This window comes from Chaetura pelagica, unplaced genomic scaffold (assembly GCF_000747805.2).
Source record: "Chaetura pelagica isolate M959 unplaced genomic scaffold, ChaPel_1.0 scaffold630, whole genome shotgun sequence".
NCBI lineage: Eukaryota > Metazoa > Chordata > Aves > Apodiformes > Apodidae > Chaetura > Chaetura pelagica.
Genome location: NW_009951855.1, coordinates 108,058 through 121,447, shown reverse-complemented (window position 1 = coordinate 121,447; position 13,390 = coordinate 108,058). Strand labels below are relative to the sequence as shown.

General features: G+C 39.7%; 1 protein-coding gene across 1 annotated transcript in view; it reads right to left on the bottom strand.

Moving 5' to 3' along the window:
* Positions 1-13,390, bottom strand: part of USP4 (ubiquitin specific peptidase 4 (proto-oncogene)) — a 37,724-nt gene that overhangs the window by 22,938 nt on the left and 1,396 nt on the right. Inside the window, exons 2-7 of the mRNA XM_009993468.1 lie at positions 13,148-13,275; positions 12,770-12,900; positions 9,871-9,997; positions 8,567-8,712; positions 8,326-8,387; positions 8-151 (exon numbers count right to left, since the gene is read on the bottom strand). Coding sequence (XP_009991770.1) covers positions 8-151; positions 8,326-8,387; positions 8,567-8,712; positions 9,871-9,997; positions 12,770-12,900; positions 13,148-13,275 — 738 coding nt within the window. The remainder of the gene's footprint in view (positions 1-7; positions 152-8,325; positions 8,388-8,566; positions 8,713-9,870; positions 9,998-12,769; positions 12,901-13,147; positions 13,276-13,390) is intronic.

Below are 13,390 nucleotides of genomic sequence, written 5' to 3'. Positions count from 1 at the left end.
CTCTTACCCCCTGCCCATCTGGGAGCTGTTCAGTCCATAGGAGTTACTGCTATCACCGTTAGTAATGACAGAAGTGGCAGACACTGAGGAATAAGAACTTGTTGATGATTTTGAAGAGGTAGTAAAGTTTCTGCTAGTTGCAGTGCTTGATCTGGGAGAAAGGAAAAAGAAGTAGAAACAGTGCTACTACTTTTTTCACCCCCAGCCCCACCTCCCACAAAACTCCAAGGAGTAGCCACATTACAGTTAGTTACCCCACACAGAATTCACTGGTTTGATCTGTGCAGTCATGCTTCCAAACACTTGTATGGAACAGAAACTTCAGGAAAAAAGTACCAGAAGCAGGATTAACAACTCTTGCTTAAAGCAAAATCTGGGTCCCAGGCTGCAATAAGTAGGCAATTCAGATGGCATGAGTGGCTGGGAAGCAAGCTTTAAGTTTATGAGTATACCATCTTGAAACAAGCAAGCAAAAAAATCCCAATCTTAAGACAACAAAACTCTTGGCCCCACATTCAAAGTGACAAAGTCAGTCCTTTGCTACTTGAAACACAAATCACTCACTAAAACAGAATGCTAATCAGTAAGAGGATAATCAGGGTGACCACAAAACAATTTGTTACTGAGCCTAGTTAATACAACTACGGTGCTTGGAGACAAGACACACTGCTATGTGCTTGTGGTATGTATAACAATCCTCAGCATTTTGAGACTGGAGATATTGAAATGGATTTTAAAAGCTCCTAAGCCTCAAGTGTATCTAGTTGTGAATCCCAGGCTATTCCACACTAATACTCTCCTGGTCCAGAAAAGAATCAAGAACACAATGTTACAAAAGATCAACAAGGCATTAAAATTCAACAGTGTTCTGTCCCAGACAGCTGTGGCTCCACAAAAACACAAGCCCACAAGACAGTACTACATAAACTTAAATAAACTATTTTCATACTAATTCATTTCTCTATAGCAAGAGCTAACTGCAAAATTGTACCTTCTCTCCAACTTTGCCTGAATAAGCATGCAAAACTATGGAAAAAATTGCAGGACACCAAGAGCCACAGAAGAGTGGCTGATAGACATAAAGTACAGCAGAGCCCCTGAAGAGCACAGTGCCCTCAAGCTTTAGCTTGTTCTTATATCTCTTTTAATGCGACCCCAATTCTCAAATGATACAAACTAAAAATGTATATTCATAGCTCAGGTGCTACTAAGAAAACAATCCTGGAACACCCCTCTGGAACAAAAACTAAAAGACAAAGAATAAGCCACAATGGCCAAGCAGAGGCAGAATAGCTGGATATATACATATATATATATGAAAAGATATGAAAATATAATAGAAGTAAAATAATTACAGAAAGAAACAAGTTATGACAGGAGCTTCCAGATGAAAATGCAACCTCAAACACAGTCTAAACTACCAGCCAGAAAAACCAGAAAGAATACTGGAAAGTATATTAACAAGCATGAGCAGATCTACTGAAAAAGACAACCACATCTGGGACAATACACAACCTTCTGGTCATTACATGCTGGAGGTGGAACTCCTCAAGGCTACTTGGACACCAAGACACAATCCATGAGAGAACAAGTGGGTCTAGACTAAATAATTATCAGACTCATGGTCCACATGTGGGATTTTCAAAATAATAACATATATATAGCAATAATAATAATACAATAGCCTGTAACTCCATTAAGAAGACCTATAAGAAGTTTGAAATTAATTATCTAGAAGCAAAGAACAGCAATCTAGGAAATGCTAGACTTGAAAACATAGCATCTCTGCTCAATATGTTTGACCTCAGAGAGAGAACAGAGTAAGACATTCAGAAAACAAATGAAGATAATCAACAGGGAGAGAACAACCTCTTAAGAGATCTTAAAATTCCCAATAGAAGCACAGAGGCAGTGCATAATCAAGGCAACTGAAGTTCCAAAAAGTAATTAAAAAATTATCCCTCACACATAATAAAACTAAGAACTCTGGGGGAAGGTAAAAAATGGATCAGAAAGCACAGATTAGAGAAGTCACAGAATGGGGAAAGGTCTATCTACAAAACCATCAAGGATCTTGAGTGAATTCCTGATAGAAAATTGGGAATGATCATCTAAGTAAAACAAAGATGGAGGTGCCAACAGCTTTCCAACTGGTGATAAAAAGAAATAAAAAACTACACACACGAAAATATACAATTCGGAAGACAAAAATTCTAAGCACTCCTACACTTTACAAGTTCCTCATCTACCTGTAGTAACTGAAGCAAGATTGAGGATTTACTAAGCACAGCTACTTCCTCCCATTTCACAAGATGGTCACAAAGATAGCTGTGATTCCAGGTGAAAGGCACAGATAATAGCAAAGAAAAATATTTTTCTCTGAAAGCTTCCTATTTTAAGCCCAGGAAACCACTGTTAATGACCCCACAATACTGTAGGCTCTTGAGAAAACTGCTTCATTTGCACACAGTGGTGACAACAGAAATCCTGGATGCCAAGAACTTATCCCCAATGGCCCAAGAACAGTTTCTGTGGAACATGCAGACTTTGACCAGGCAAAGCCACCTGCCCCCTCCACTGCTGTCTCTCACAGTGTGACTTTCACTCCATCAGCAATGGAGGCTCTAACACCTTGTTTTGAGGTAAGATATAAATATTATTTATTCTTTAAAGTTTATGACTTAAAACATTCAAAAATGTTCTGGGCCTAGTCAGTGGGTTACCACTGAAACTACTTTGTTTGCTTAGTTTGCTCTTTGTAGGCACAACAGACACAGGACTGGAAGATACCAAGCTCCTGCAGCTTCCCTTTGATCACCACAGCAATGCTCCTGACAGGGATGAACACGTTCAGTTACATCTTCATCAACAAAATCTAGACAGGAGTAAACTACAGCAGAGAAAGACTTTCTCTAACCATGCTACTGTTCTAACCGTTAAGAGTGCTAGGAGGATGGGTTCTAATCCATCTAATCATGTCTCAAGGCTGCTACAGGACCTCATTCAAGAGACTGAAGCAGGACTGCAAGCACATCCCAGCATTTATTTAGGGCTCACGTTCTTCATCCTCACACACACTTCATGTTTCACAAAACTGATGCACACTGCCCCTCATCTGCCAATTAGAGACATTTCGTGTCTTGCTAAACAACCTTTCAAAAACCCACACAAATGGCAAATGAGAAGAAATCTGGAGACTTGCAGTATAGAGCACAAAGTTAGGCTATTCTAGTACAGAAACTGTGAGGCATATGGCTGATAAGCAGAAAAACTGCTTAGTTCAACAGCTTGAAAAAATATTCTAAAAGGCTTTTAAGTGGATGGAAGACAGAGATAGGAAAAGTGTTTCAATTCAGAGCATACAGTAGGTTTAGTCCTCCTCCTTTAAACTACCAATACAAATAAACATTTAAAATACTACGGAAAAAAGTTTTAGTGAAAACAAGAAAAGCTAGAACTTAGCTTTTAATTTAAGTTAATTGGAAAAGCAGAGGCCATAATGGATCTGTATTTAGAAAGTTCTTACATGCAAAAGCCTCCCTATCTTACATACTCAATGATACTCTGAAAGCTTGGCATATGCTTCAAACTCAAGCACTTGAAAACCATGGAATAAAGATGCACCAACAAAGTATTTAGTCCAGTTGCTGAAGAGGTCCTCCAAAATCATCAGCACACAAGAAATTGGGAGATGATCAGTTTTCAGTATGAAAAAGCATTTAATTATGGCATCACGTACTTGCAAAACACGTATCAACCACTGAGGTCTCAAAATTGTGTAGTAATTTCTGACTTTGAATATCACTGAATGTTGTATTAGGTTGGAGAGATGCCCACATCACAACAGGGTAGTTAAGAGGCTTTTCTTGTGTTACAAGATGGGTGAACTAAGCAACAACTCCTGAATATTTTTACTAAGGGTACCAGATGGGAGGGGAAAAACAAAAAAAAACAACCACATCCAGAAAGCATACAGTGCCATCAGTAACAGAAAAGCAGGAAGAGGAAACAGCAAGAAAATTGTAGCAGCAACTAAAGAACAAAAAAGTACTTTACTGCTGTGTGTTGCAAAGGGAGGCAGACACTAAAAAACAACTTCACTCCCATTCTCAAATACAATACCTGATAGGAAAAGTGCCATCTTTCTAAACCTGACATTATTTCTTGTTCGCTTGTGCTAAGAAAATGATACCCAGGACAAAAAAGTGTATGCTAGAACTGAGCTGGAAATCTGATAGCTCAGGATATTATTTTGAGTCTTGTAAGTAACAATTAAAAAGGACGAAATTCCACATTTATTGATATAACCTCCCTTCAGAAACAGAGCATGCCTCCAATTCTGAATTTCCTAGGATAAGTATAATCCATTTCCTCTTCTGTAACATTGTCTAGCAGTAAAAGCAGATGCAAACTACAAGAAAAAATTAATTTGCTCCTTAATGAGTGTCACCATTTGACTCAGGTTCAACAATAGCAAATTAACAGCCAGCAGTGGCCAAGAATATGTTGAAACTACCACCAAAGGCCTGATAAGGCATTTAAGAGCATTTTTTCTGTAAAATGTCAGCCAGCTTGATGGCTGGGGAAACATGAGAGGCTGCCAAACATGTGGAAAAGCGGTTTCCCTGGTAGCAGCCAGTAAGTAAGCAACGAGCAGCAAATGATGGGGAAAAATCCTCACTACTGGGAACCCACCCACCTTGTGCACACATATTCTATGAGTAGGGAATGACATTAACTACCAGCTTTTCAAGACCTCTTTTGGCACACAGGCAGTAATGCAGATGCTCACCAACAGCAGAGAGCTCTACATCGCATTTGTTTATCCCATCAAAACTCTAAATATGGAAAAACTCTCATAAGCTTTTAGTATTGAAGTGATGAGTCCAAAGAAAGAACTCCAAATATAAAGTTCCCCAGGGGCTTGGCTAAACAGTATTTTCTCCAGCTGAGAAACAGAACATGGGAGCACAACAGTTGCCTGAGACAGGATTAAAATTTGGAGCTACTCAACTTTCTTCCAAACCACACCTCAGCACAAAGCATTTGCAGTTATTGCTGACACTAGCTGCAGCTAGGAGGTCTCAGATTCTGAAGAACTTAAAAATGTAAGTTTAGGTAGAAAACATAACAACACCACAGTCTTGCTTAGCCTCACAAAAATGGTTTTCAAGGTGACAGCCTCACATCTCCGGCTTAGCCATGCTGCCAATGCAGCTTCCAACTCACTTCTGGTATCAGCTTTGGCTTCCAAAAAGCATCAGTTGCTTCCTACAGACAAGAACCTCCTTTACTTACATAATTAGTTTCTGTAATATTTATACAGAAACATTCCCCTGAACACCTTATCAGTGCACATGATAAGACACTCACACTCTTCTGGGCTGGGAACTTTTTATCTTCCCTCTGGCTACTCTTCTTTCCTGCCTCTCTCACCAGTTCTGTCTGGTTCAATTGCTCAGGATCACCCACAGATTTTGCATGTATAAACAGTCCCTATGAGTTGGTACTACACTTACTCATCTGCAGCCCTAAACACATAATATTGATTTAATGCAAAAATGTATCTGCACACACACCCCTATGGAAAGACAAACCCCACCCAACCCAGTAACAAGATGTGAACCCTACACTCCTAGTCAATGAGTCTTTTACCAGCTCATAGAAACAAAATAAAATAACCTTTTATTGCAGCACAGACATGGAATCTTTCCAGAAAAAAAGAAAAAAGACCAAAACACAACCTTAAAATTATCAACTCAGAATATACTCTAAGTCACAGAGTACACTTTCACTTGATGATTATCTGTTGAGATACCTGGCAAATGAAAGAACCTAAAAAAGCAGCTAAGTTTTTTAATTATACAGAAAAGCTTTATTAATGATTTTATTTATTGAATTCCTGCTCTCCAAGGGAAAAACAAATGTTGCTCCAAAATCAACTTATATAAAAGACTCAGCCTGAGATTAGTAAGAAATGTTTGCACTGTGCTTTGATATATTGTGACTTCATAGGGAAGTGGAATTTATACAGTGTATTCAAAACTAAATATGTAGCTACCCTGAAGAGAAGAATGTCTTGAAAAAAATTAAGGATTCTCATTGAAACATGAGAACTAGCTGAAGAGTATTTAAACATTGAATTACCAAGTACAGAGTATCAAGTATTTATGCATTTATATGAAAGGCAGGCTAAACAAGGGAAAGAAAACAAGTAAACTTCAGAACAGTGTATGACTGATGTGAAAGGAAAACACAGAGCAATTATAAATGCATTAATACAGTGCAGTGCCAGCAGTTCAATAAAGTTAAGTTGAATTTAGCTTACTCAGAACATAATAAATAACACAAAAAAAGCTTTGTTACTTCTTTTTTCAAATAAAAATCCCTTAAAAATAGATGAAAAAAAGCTTTGTGAAATAACCCTTGAAAGAGCAGCAGAAAGAAAATACATACAAGTTATTCAGTCTAGGCTGTCACCAGCTTACACACATTTGACAAGAGTGATAACACAAAACAGAGCAAGTACCAAAAAGTAGTAGAAAAGTATCCCTGGATCATCAGTGTATATTCAACATAAATATCTAGACTCAGCTGTCTTTGGAAGAGTCTGAACTCAACTTTTTCCTCCTTCCATTTCAAACACAGAAGTTTAAGGTCCAGTTTTTTCACCCAATTGCCACCTTTTTTTTCACACCACAGCCACCTTTGGCATAGGAAGACACAGTATTAGTCCAGCAGGGCTTGTTATAACCCAAAGACATTAATGTTGACTGCTTTATAAGAGACAGCTCTTGTCCTGAACACTCAAAAAGGTCCTTCTTATCTGATCAGCAGTTTGTGCACTGATCCACACACACCAACCTTCAACCCTGAAGAGGAGAGGTAGTGTTCAGTTTCTTCCTCCCCTCTTTGTCTTGCCAAACACTGGTTTTGAACAGTTATTTTGCATTTAACCCACAAGACTAAGTAGCAGCACAAGAGTCAGTGAGCAGAACTTGCTGAACCAGTGCACCCAACTGTGGAAGGAAGACATGCTCAGTTTCTTAACTAAGAGAGATAAGGGTGAGGAAATTGCCAAGACAAAGTAACAGATATTCCTGTACATATGACTTAATACAACTCTTTCAGCCACCATTATCAGCATCAAGTCAAACGATTTCACAAATTTTGTATTATAATAAGCAAATATTTATTTTTAGATCATTAGAAAATACTAACCTGCAAACTGCTAATCATCGGTAGAGGTTTTAATTACAAATCTTTACATATCAGACTAGCTGCTGCAAAAAGACAAGACTGAGGCCTGGGAATGCCACAGGACTCCTTTTTAGCTTTGCTTCAGGTGAAAACAAAAGGTTATGTCTTGCACGGCTGCCTAATACTGACTGTCAAGCAGTCCTCCATTATGTACACAATGTGAACGTTCAGATGCTTTTCATGTGGTTCCCTTACAGAACATTCACTGTAATCCTATGGACATTCTCCTGGCCAGTTTAGCAGTATGGTACCTTAGAAGCAGAAAACTGCTTCAAAACAGGTTTCACTGCCCTATTTGATCCATTCTTCAAGTTTAACACTAGTAAGATCTTGATCTCAAATTACATCACTTGACAGTAGGTCCTACAAGTGAACCACACTGTACAGAAGCACGTCTCTACCACTGCCAAGTCTCATGGTGCACGCATGGGTAAGAGGGCAGGGCCATCCCTAGGCAAATCACAGGATTTTACCTTCTGTACTATGACTTGCTGTGGGCATCTCCTTATCTGCTTATCCTGTGAGCAAGCAACTCCCATGCTATAGAATTCACTCTATACATAAAATATCTCATCTCACTTCTTGTTTAAATTAGATAGTGGCAAGAGAATACCTGTGTTGGTATTTACAGGCTACAGTAATAGCCTTTGGCGGCAGGGGGGGTTGCTCAGCTATTTCTAGACTTTTTAAGAGGGAACTACCAATGCTGGAAGACTTCTTTCTACTGTGCAGTCTGCAGAGGTAGATTTTTAAGTAGACTAGCTCAATGTAAAGAGCACTTCTGTCTCTTAAGCACTATAGAAACCTAAGCTATTTAATCCTTACACAACCTACATGAAATGGGGTTTAAAACTGCTGCTAAAGTTTAAAGACAGATGCTAAGAAAAGCAATCAGCAGCAGAACTGAGATTTATATTCAAGATTTTCTCTCTTTCTTCAAAACACCCAAAACAAAGGAATCCACAACAGCCAGTAATAATTGGGCCTCCACAGAGAACATGGTCCCTAAACACTGGTGAACAACCTGGACAAAACAGCAGAAACCTTTAGAACATGTTTGCTTACTTTGCCAGGAAATTCTGTCCAGGCCATGTGCCATCTTCATTTCTCACTTCTATTAGAACAACCTGAAGAAAGAGAGTTAAGGTAATAAAGGTAACTGCAATTCTGCTACACATTTTGCAAAATCATTAACAAGTCACATTTTCAGTGTTTGCTCAAAGTACATAAAAGTGAAAATAATTAAGTAACAGAAAAAGCAGTACATGAGAATCTAATAAATATATTAAAAAGTTATGTCCCTTACCTGACCTTGATAGAGCCCTGCATCTTGCACTGTGTTATCCAGCTTGATGAGCTGCTCGTAAGTGTTACTCATGTACCTGTTCCATAACCTAGTATCCTTCTGCATTGGGATATTGAATAGTTTTCTCATTTCTGCCTCGATGGCAGCTGTTCAGGAGAAAATAAAAAAACACACCAAAATGCCTAAAACATGAGTGCTTTAAAAAAAAATAATTAAAAATACAAGCCAAACATTCAGCAAAGAGGGTACACCATTGATCCTTCAAGATCCTTTGAGTAAAAAATGTATCAAGGAAGTTATAATTGCTCACATAGCTTGACTAATAATTAGTCTAAAAGAATTAAAAACTTATGTTTTCAGTCATGCATTGCCTGTCAAGCCCTCAAACTAATAATGTCCAGAATATAGTGAGAAGTTTCTGCTCAAAGGCAGAAACTACTGTGTAAGGGACATCATTTGAAAATACAGGTTCAAGAAAGAAGTGTTTACATTTACTAATGTCAGGCCACACTTCAGCAAACTAGGAAAAAGGATCTTTATAGACACACAAGACAGCTGACACTTGGCACTTTTACATGGGTAAATAGTGATGATACAGCCAGAGAGAGACAGCCCAAATATCAGGGAGAAGAGTAGGAAGAGCCATTAAGAAGACAGCTAAAATAGTCACTCTAGGAAGAACGAATCATAGGAGAACCAGAGACAGAACTGCTCTACACAAGTGATGTGGGTGTTTCTTAAGTACATGACTTAGTAAGAAATTAGCTCCTCAAAGCTCTTGACCACAACTCCCTCTGCTGCACACAGAATGTTTGTGGCTGAAAGAAACTCAGGAGGTTCCCAGTCCAAACAAAGTGGGATCAACACTGAATTCACACCAGGCTGCTTGGGGCTTATGCAATCAGGTGCTCAAAACTTGCAAGGCAGGAGACTCTCCCACCCCTCCGAGCCCTGTTCAAATGTCTAGGTGTCCTAATGGAAAAACACTTCCATTTTATTAAGTTGGAGTTCTAATGTATTACTATTTTCTGCTTTCTTGCTTTGTGACTTGGTAAAAAGCCCAACTCCGTGCTCTCAGTAATCTCCTCACAGGTGCTACAAGGTCCCCCCAAAGCCTTCTCTTCTCCAGGTTAAACGCAGCTCCCTCAGCCTCTTCTCACACATCACACGCTCCAACCCCGACTGTCCTGTTGTTATGTCCTAGACTCACTCCAGTTTATCAACAGGGTTTTTGTTCTGGAGGGCACAAAGTATCCCCTGAGGTAGCACCAGAGCGCAGCTCCTTGTATCAGAGACCTACTTACCAATAGTATCTGCTTTGCTGAAGTGGCAGCTAATCACATTGTCAGGATCACTGCTCTCACACAGCTTCAGCTCAAGAAGATAAACTTCAACCTTATAGTGCTTCACAAACAGACCATATTCCACCACCTGTAAACAGAATGCAGATGTGATGAAACAACGCAAATGTAAACACTGAGCATCCCTCTGTAAGGCACACTTGTCGAAATATTTTGAATCTTTTAAGTCAAGCCATAAACTGAACACTGACCTGCTCTCAGGCCCAGATTCAGTTACAACCTCTGCCAGCTTGTTCAGGGGCTTTGTTTTTATAACATTAAGAAATCTCAGTGTTTTCTTTCCACAGTACAAAGTTCCAAAGGTCCACCATCACATCTGAACTGATAGTGCCAGCTAGTTATCCATGAAAAATATTTGATCACACAGTCAGAGAACTCTAAAAAGAAGGAAAATTATCTTCTGCCCCTAGGCTTTGGCTAAGTTTTGCATTCAAAAGAAAGAAACAAGCCTGGAACACTGGAGCCAAATCCTTCCTACTAGAAGAAAATAGGACAAAGCATTATTTATTTTTCTGCATGGTATATAGAACCTGCATCATTACTCTCTCCTTGCAATAACAGACAAGTATCTCAGAACTTATTTTGCTGACACTGCTTTATTTCAGAGTCATTTTCAAATCAATTTTGCGTTTGAGAGAATACTCCAATAGGTACATCTACCGACCCAGGAGCTTTCAGCATATTTTTAGAAAGACAGTCAGTAAGACTAGACATCACTCTTCAGCTACAGATCATAAAACACATGATGCCAGCAAGAAAATCACATTTCAAAGGTCAGTTCTGAGAAAACAGTGATGTAACCGGAGGAAAAAATACCCAAAAGACACCTCAATTGTCTCCACATCTCTTTGCAGCTATAAAGTCTATGAAACTGCCATCATATTTCACTGAACCAGCAGGTATCGTTTTTAAGAATAACATTGTTTAAGAGGCATTATGCAATGCCCTTAATAATTTGCTTTCGCTTTTGGTCAAGCCTGAAGTGGCCAGGCAGCTGGTCTAGATGACTGTTGGAAGGTCCCTTCCAACTGAAACATTCTACTCCATGTCTATTTGTGTGACACCTGACTTGCTGTGGTCTAAAACTGTAACATTGTCCAGAAAAAAACTCACCTAGCTTTGGAAAGAAACAAAGAATTATGAGTTATTATGATAATTTGGCTACATCATACTTCTCTCTTCTTTTATAGGGTTGTATGAGACATGCAAGGTGCTTTAAAAGTAAATAATTAACAAATACATTTGGAAAGATCTTTGGTATTTTGCTGTTACAACAGAAACAGAAAGTAACACGCCCTGTTTAAATAGCTTCTTCACAGGCAAATTAGATGACTGTTCTTTAAAAAAAGAAAATAACACAAAGAAACAAATTTACAAGTTTCTTTTTCAGAAGGAATTTCATTAAATGGAAATTCCTGTTCTCCAGGATTCTGTAGTTAGAAACAAATAAGTAAGAACCATATTCAGAAATGCAAGAACTCTTCTTCCAAAGAGTTGTTTGGATCAGGTAACAGTGTCCATTAGTATGGACAAAGAGCAAGAAGAGTCTCTAATCACCCACATATGACTTTCAAAGTGTCTGATCAGCTAGCTTGTTCTCTGTCAAAGTAGAACTCAGGTCATCCCATTGGAGAGCAATCTGAGCACAATGGCTCATAGCAATTAAGAACTTTAAAGATTTACTCTTAGCTAGAGCACAGTAACTTGGCATCTTATGTCTGGAAAACAGCACTAGCTCTCAATAACGACAGTGTTGAAGAGGGGCATTTGACACTTCCCCCATTTCTGGTTACATGGGAGTTCTATCTACTTGGCACAGAGAACCCAGGGTCACTTGGTGGACCTGGGATCATTTACACTTTCTAAAAATGTCAGAATTTCTCATGAGGTACAATCTTCAGCCCACACTGAAGGGCATCATCCTATTACCACTGATCAGCATGAGTGGGTCTGCAAAAAAGGGATCTTACTTCCTTTGACCATTCTGGTGCTACACTTTCCTGGGTCTTGCACACCTTAAAGTAGCCCTGACTGTAACATAATGCTACTGAAACTTAAGCAATATTAATTCTGTATATTATATCAACACTACTTCCTCGATGTAGTAATTAGTCTTTATGAAACCCAAATACTGGCACCACCCAAGTTAGTCAGTGCAAAAACCTAAGACTAAATTATAAAAACAATAAACCTTTTTACCCATAAAAAAGTGTCTGACAGATTTAAAACAACAGCAACTTGAGAATTTCATCTTCCAGAACAGGTTATATGTTCAGGATACATTCAGGACTGCATTTGCTAAACAAAAAATAAAGACTCACAGAACAAAACTACAAATACATCTCTTATCATTATTTTAGAATCACAGAATTTTGAAGGAGAGAAGAAAAACAACCACCTTGAACTCTTAAGGAAGTCCCTAAGCCATCTGCAATAAAAGAAAAATTAAAATAATTGTTCCAATGCCTCATTTTGTCCCAGAAGATTGATAAGCTGAACTAACAACTTGCATTTTTCAACTAAGGACAAACTATTCCATGCAACATAAACACTGCACTGGTCCCAACAACCACACTTGTAAAAAGATAACCAGAACAAGGTTCATGGTTCTCACATCAACTAACCCATCAACTGACAATCACTGAAGATTCAGGCATTTTAGGTGTAATGCTGGAAGGTCATTCTTTCAGACAACAAGGCAAAAAGACTTCATGTTTTTATCTCCAAAGAGCTGCTGAGCATCCTGCCTTAACTCACATCTAGCAAAATAAACATCACCTAAGTTTGGCAGAGATCAGATAACGAAGCCAGGCTGAAAAGAACCTGGTTCACCCATACTTACTTTTCTCACAATAGGCTGCTGTTCTTCTATGCAGCCATACCACGTTACTAGTTTATTCCAGGCTTCAGTGGGAACCAGCACATAATCTAGCTCATCAATGAGGTGTTCTTTTAAAGTCTGAGTTTCTGGATCTAAAAAGGAGGCAGAGATAAAAAAGCACAGCATCAGACAGGATCCGTTCTTCCCAACACCTACACACACATGACCACCACGACCCTAAGAAACACCTGCACTCCCACGGGCAGGAAGAAACCGCACCAGGCTCCTGACAAGGTTACACGGCTGCAAAAGCGAAACCTGCACGAGACGACTGCGCACAGGACTCATCCTCTCGAGCCCGGGCTGCCCCCCGAGCAGCGGGCCCCGCGCGGCACTCACCGCTGAACAGACCCGAGTTGTCGATGGGCCCCGGGTAAAGGCCGGGATCGCCCGCGCCGAACATGTCCCAACTGTCGAAGCCCACATACTTCTTCCACTGCTTGAACCAGCGGCTGTCCACCAGGTACCTGCAACAAACGGCACGGCCCCCTCAGCGGCGGCGGGGCCCGCCCGGCCCGCTCCCGCAGGCCCCGTCGCCCGCAGGGGAAGGGGACGAAGGGGAGGGCCGACCGGCCGCGCTCA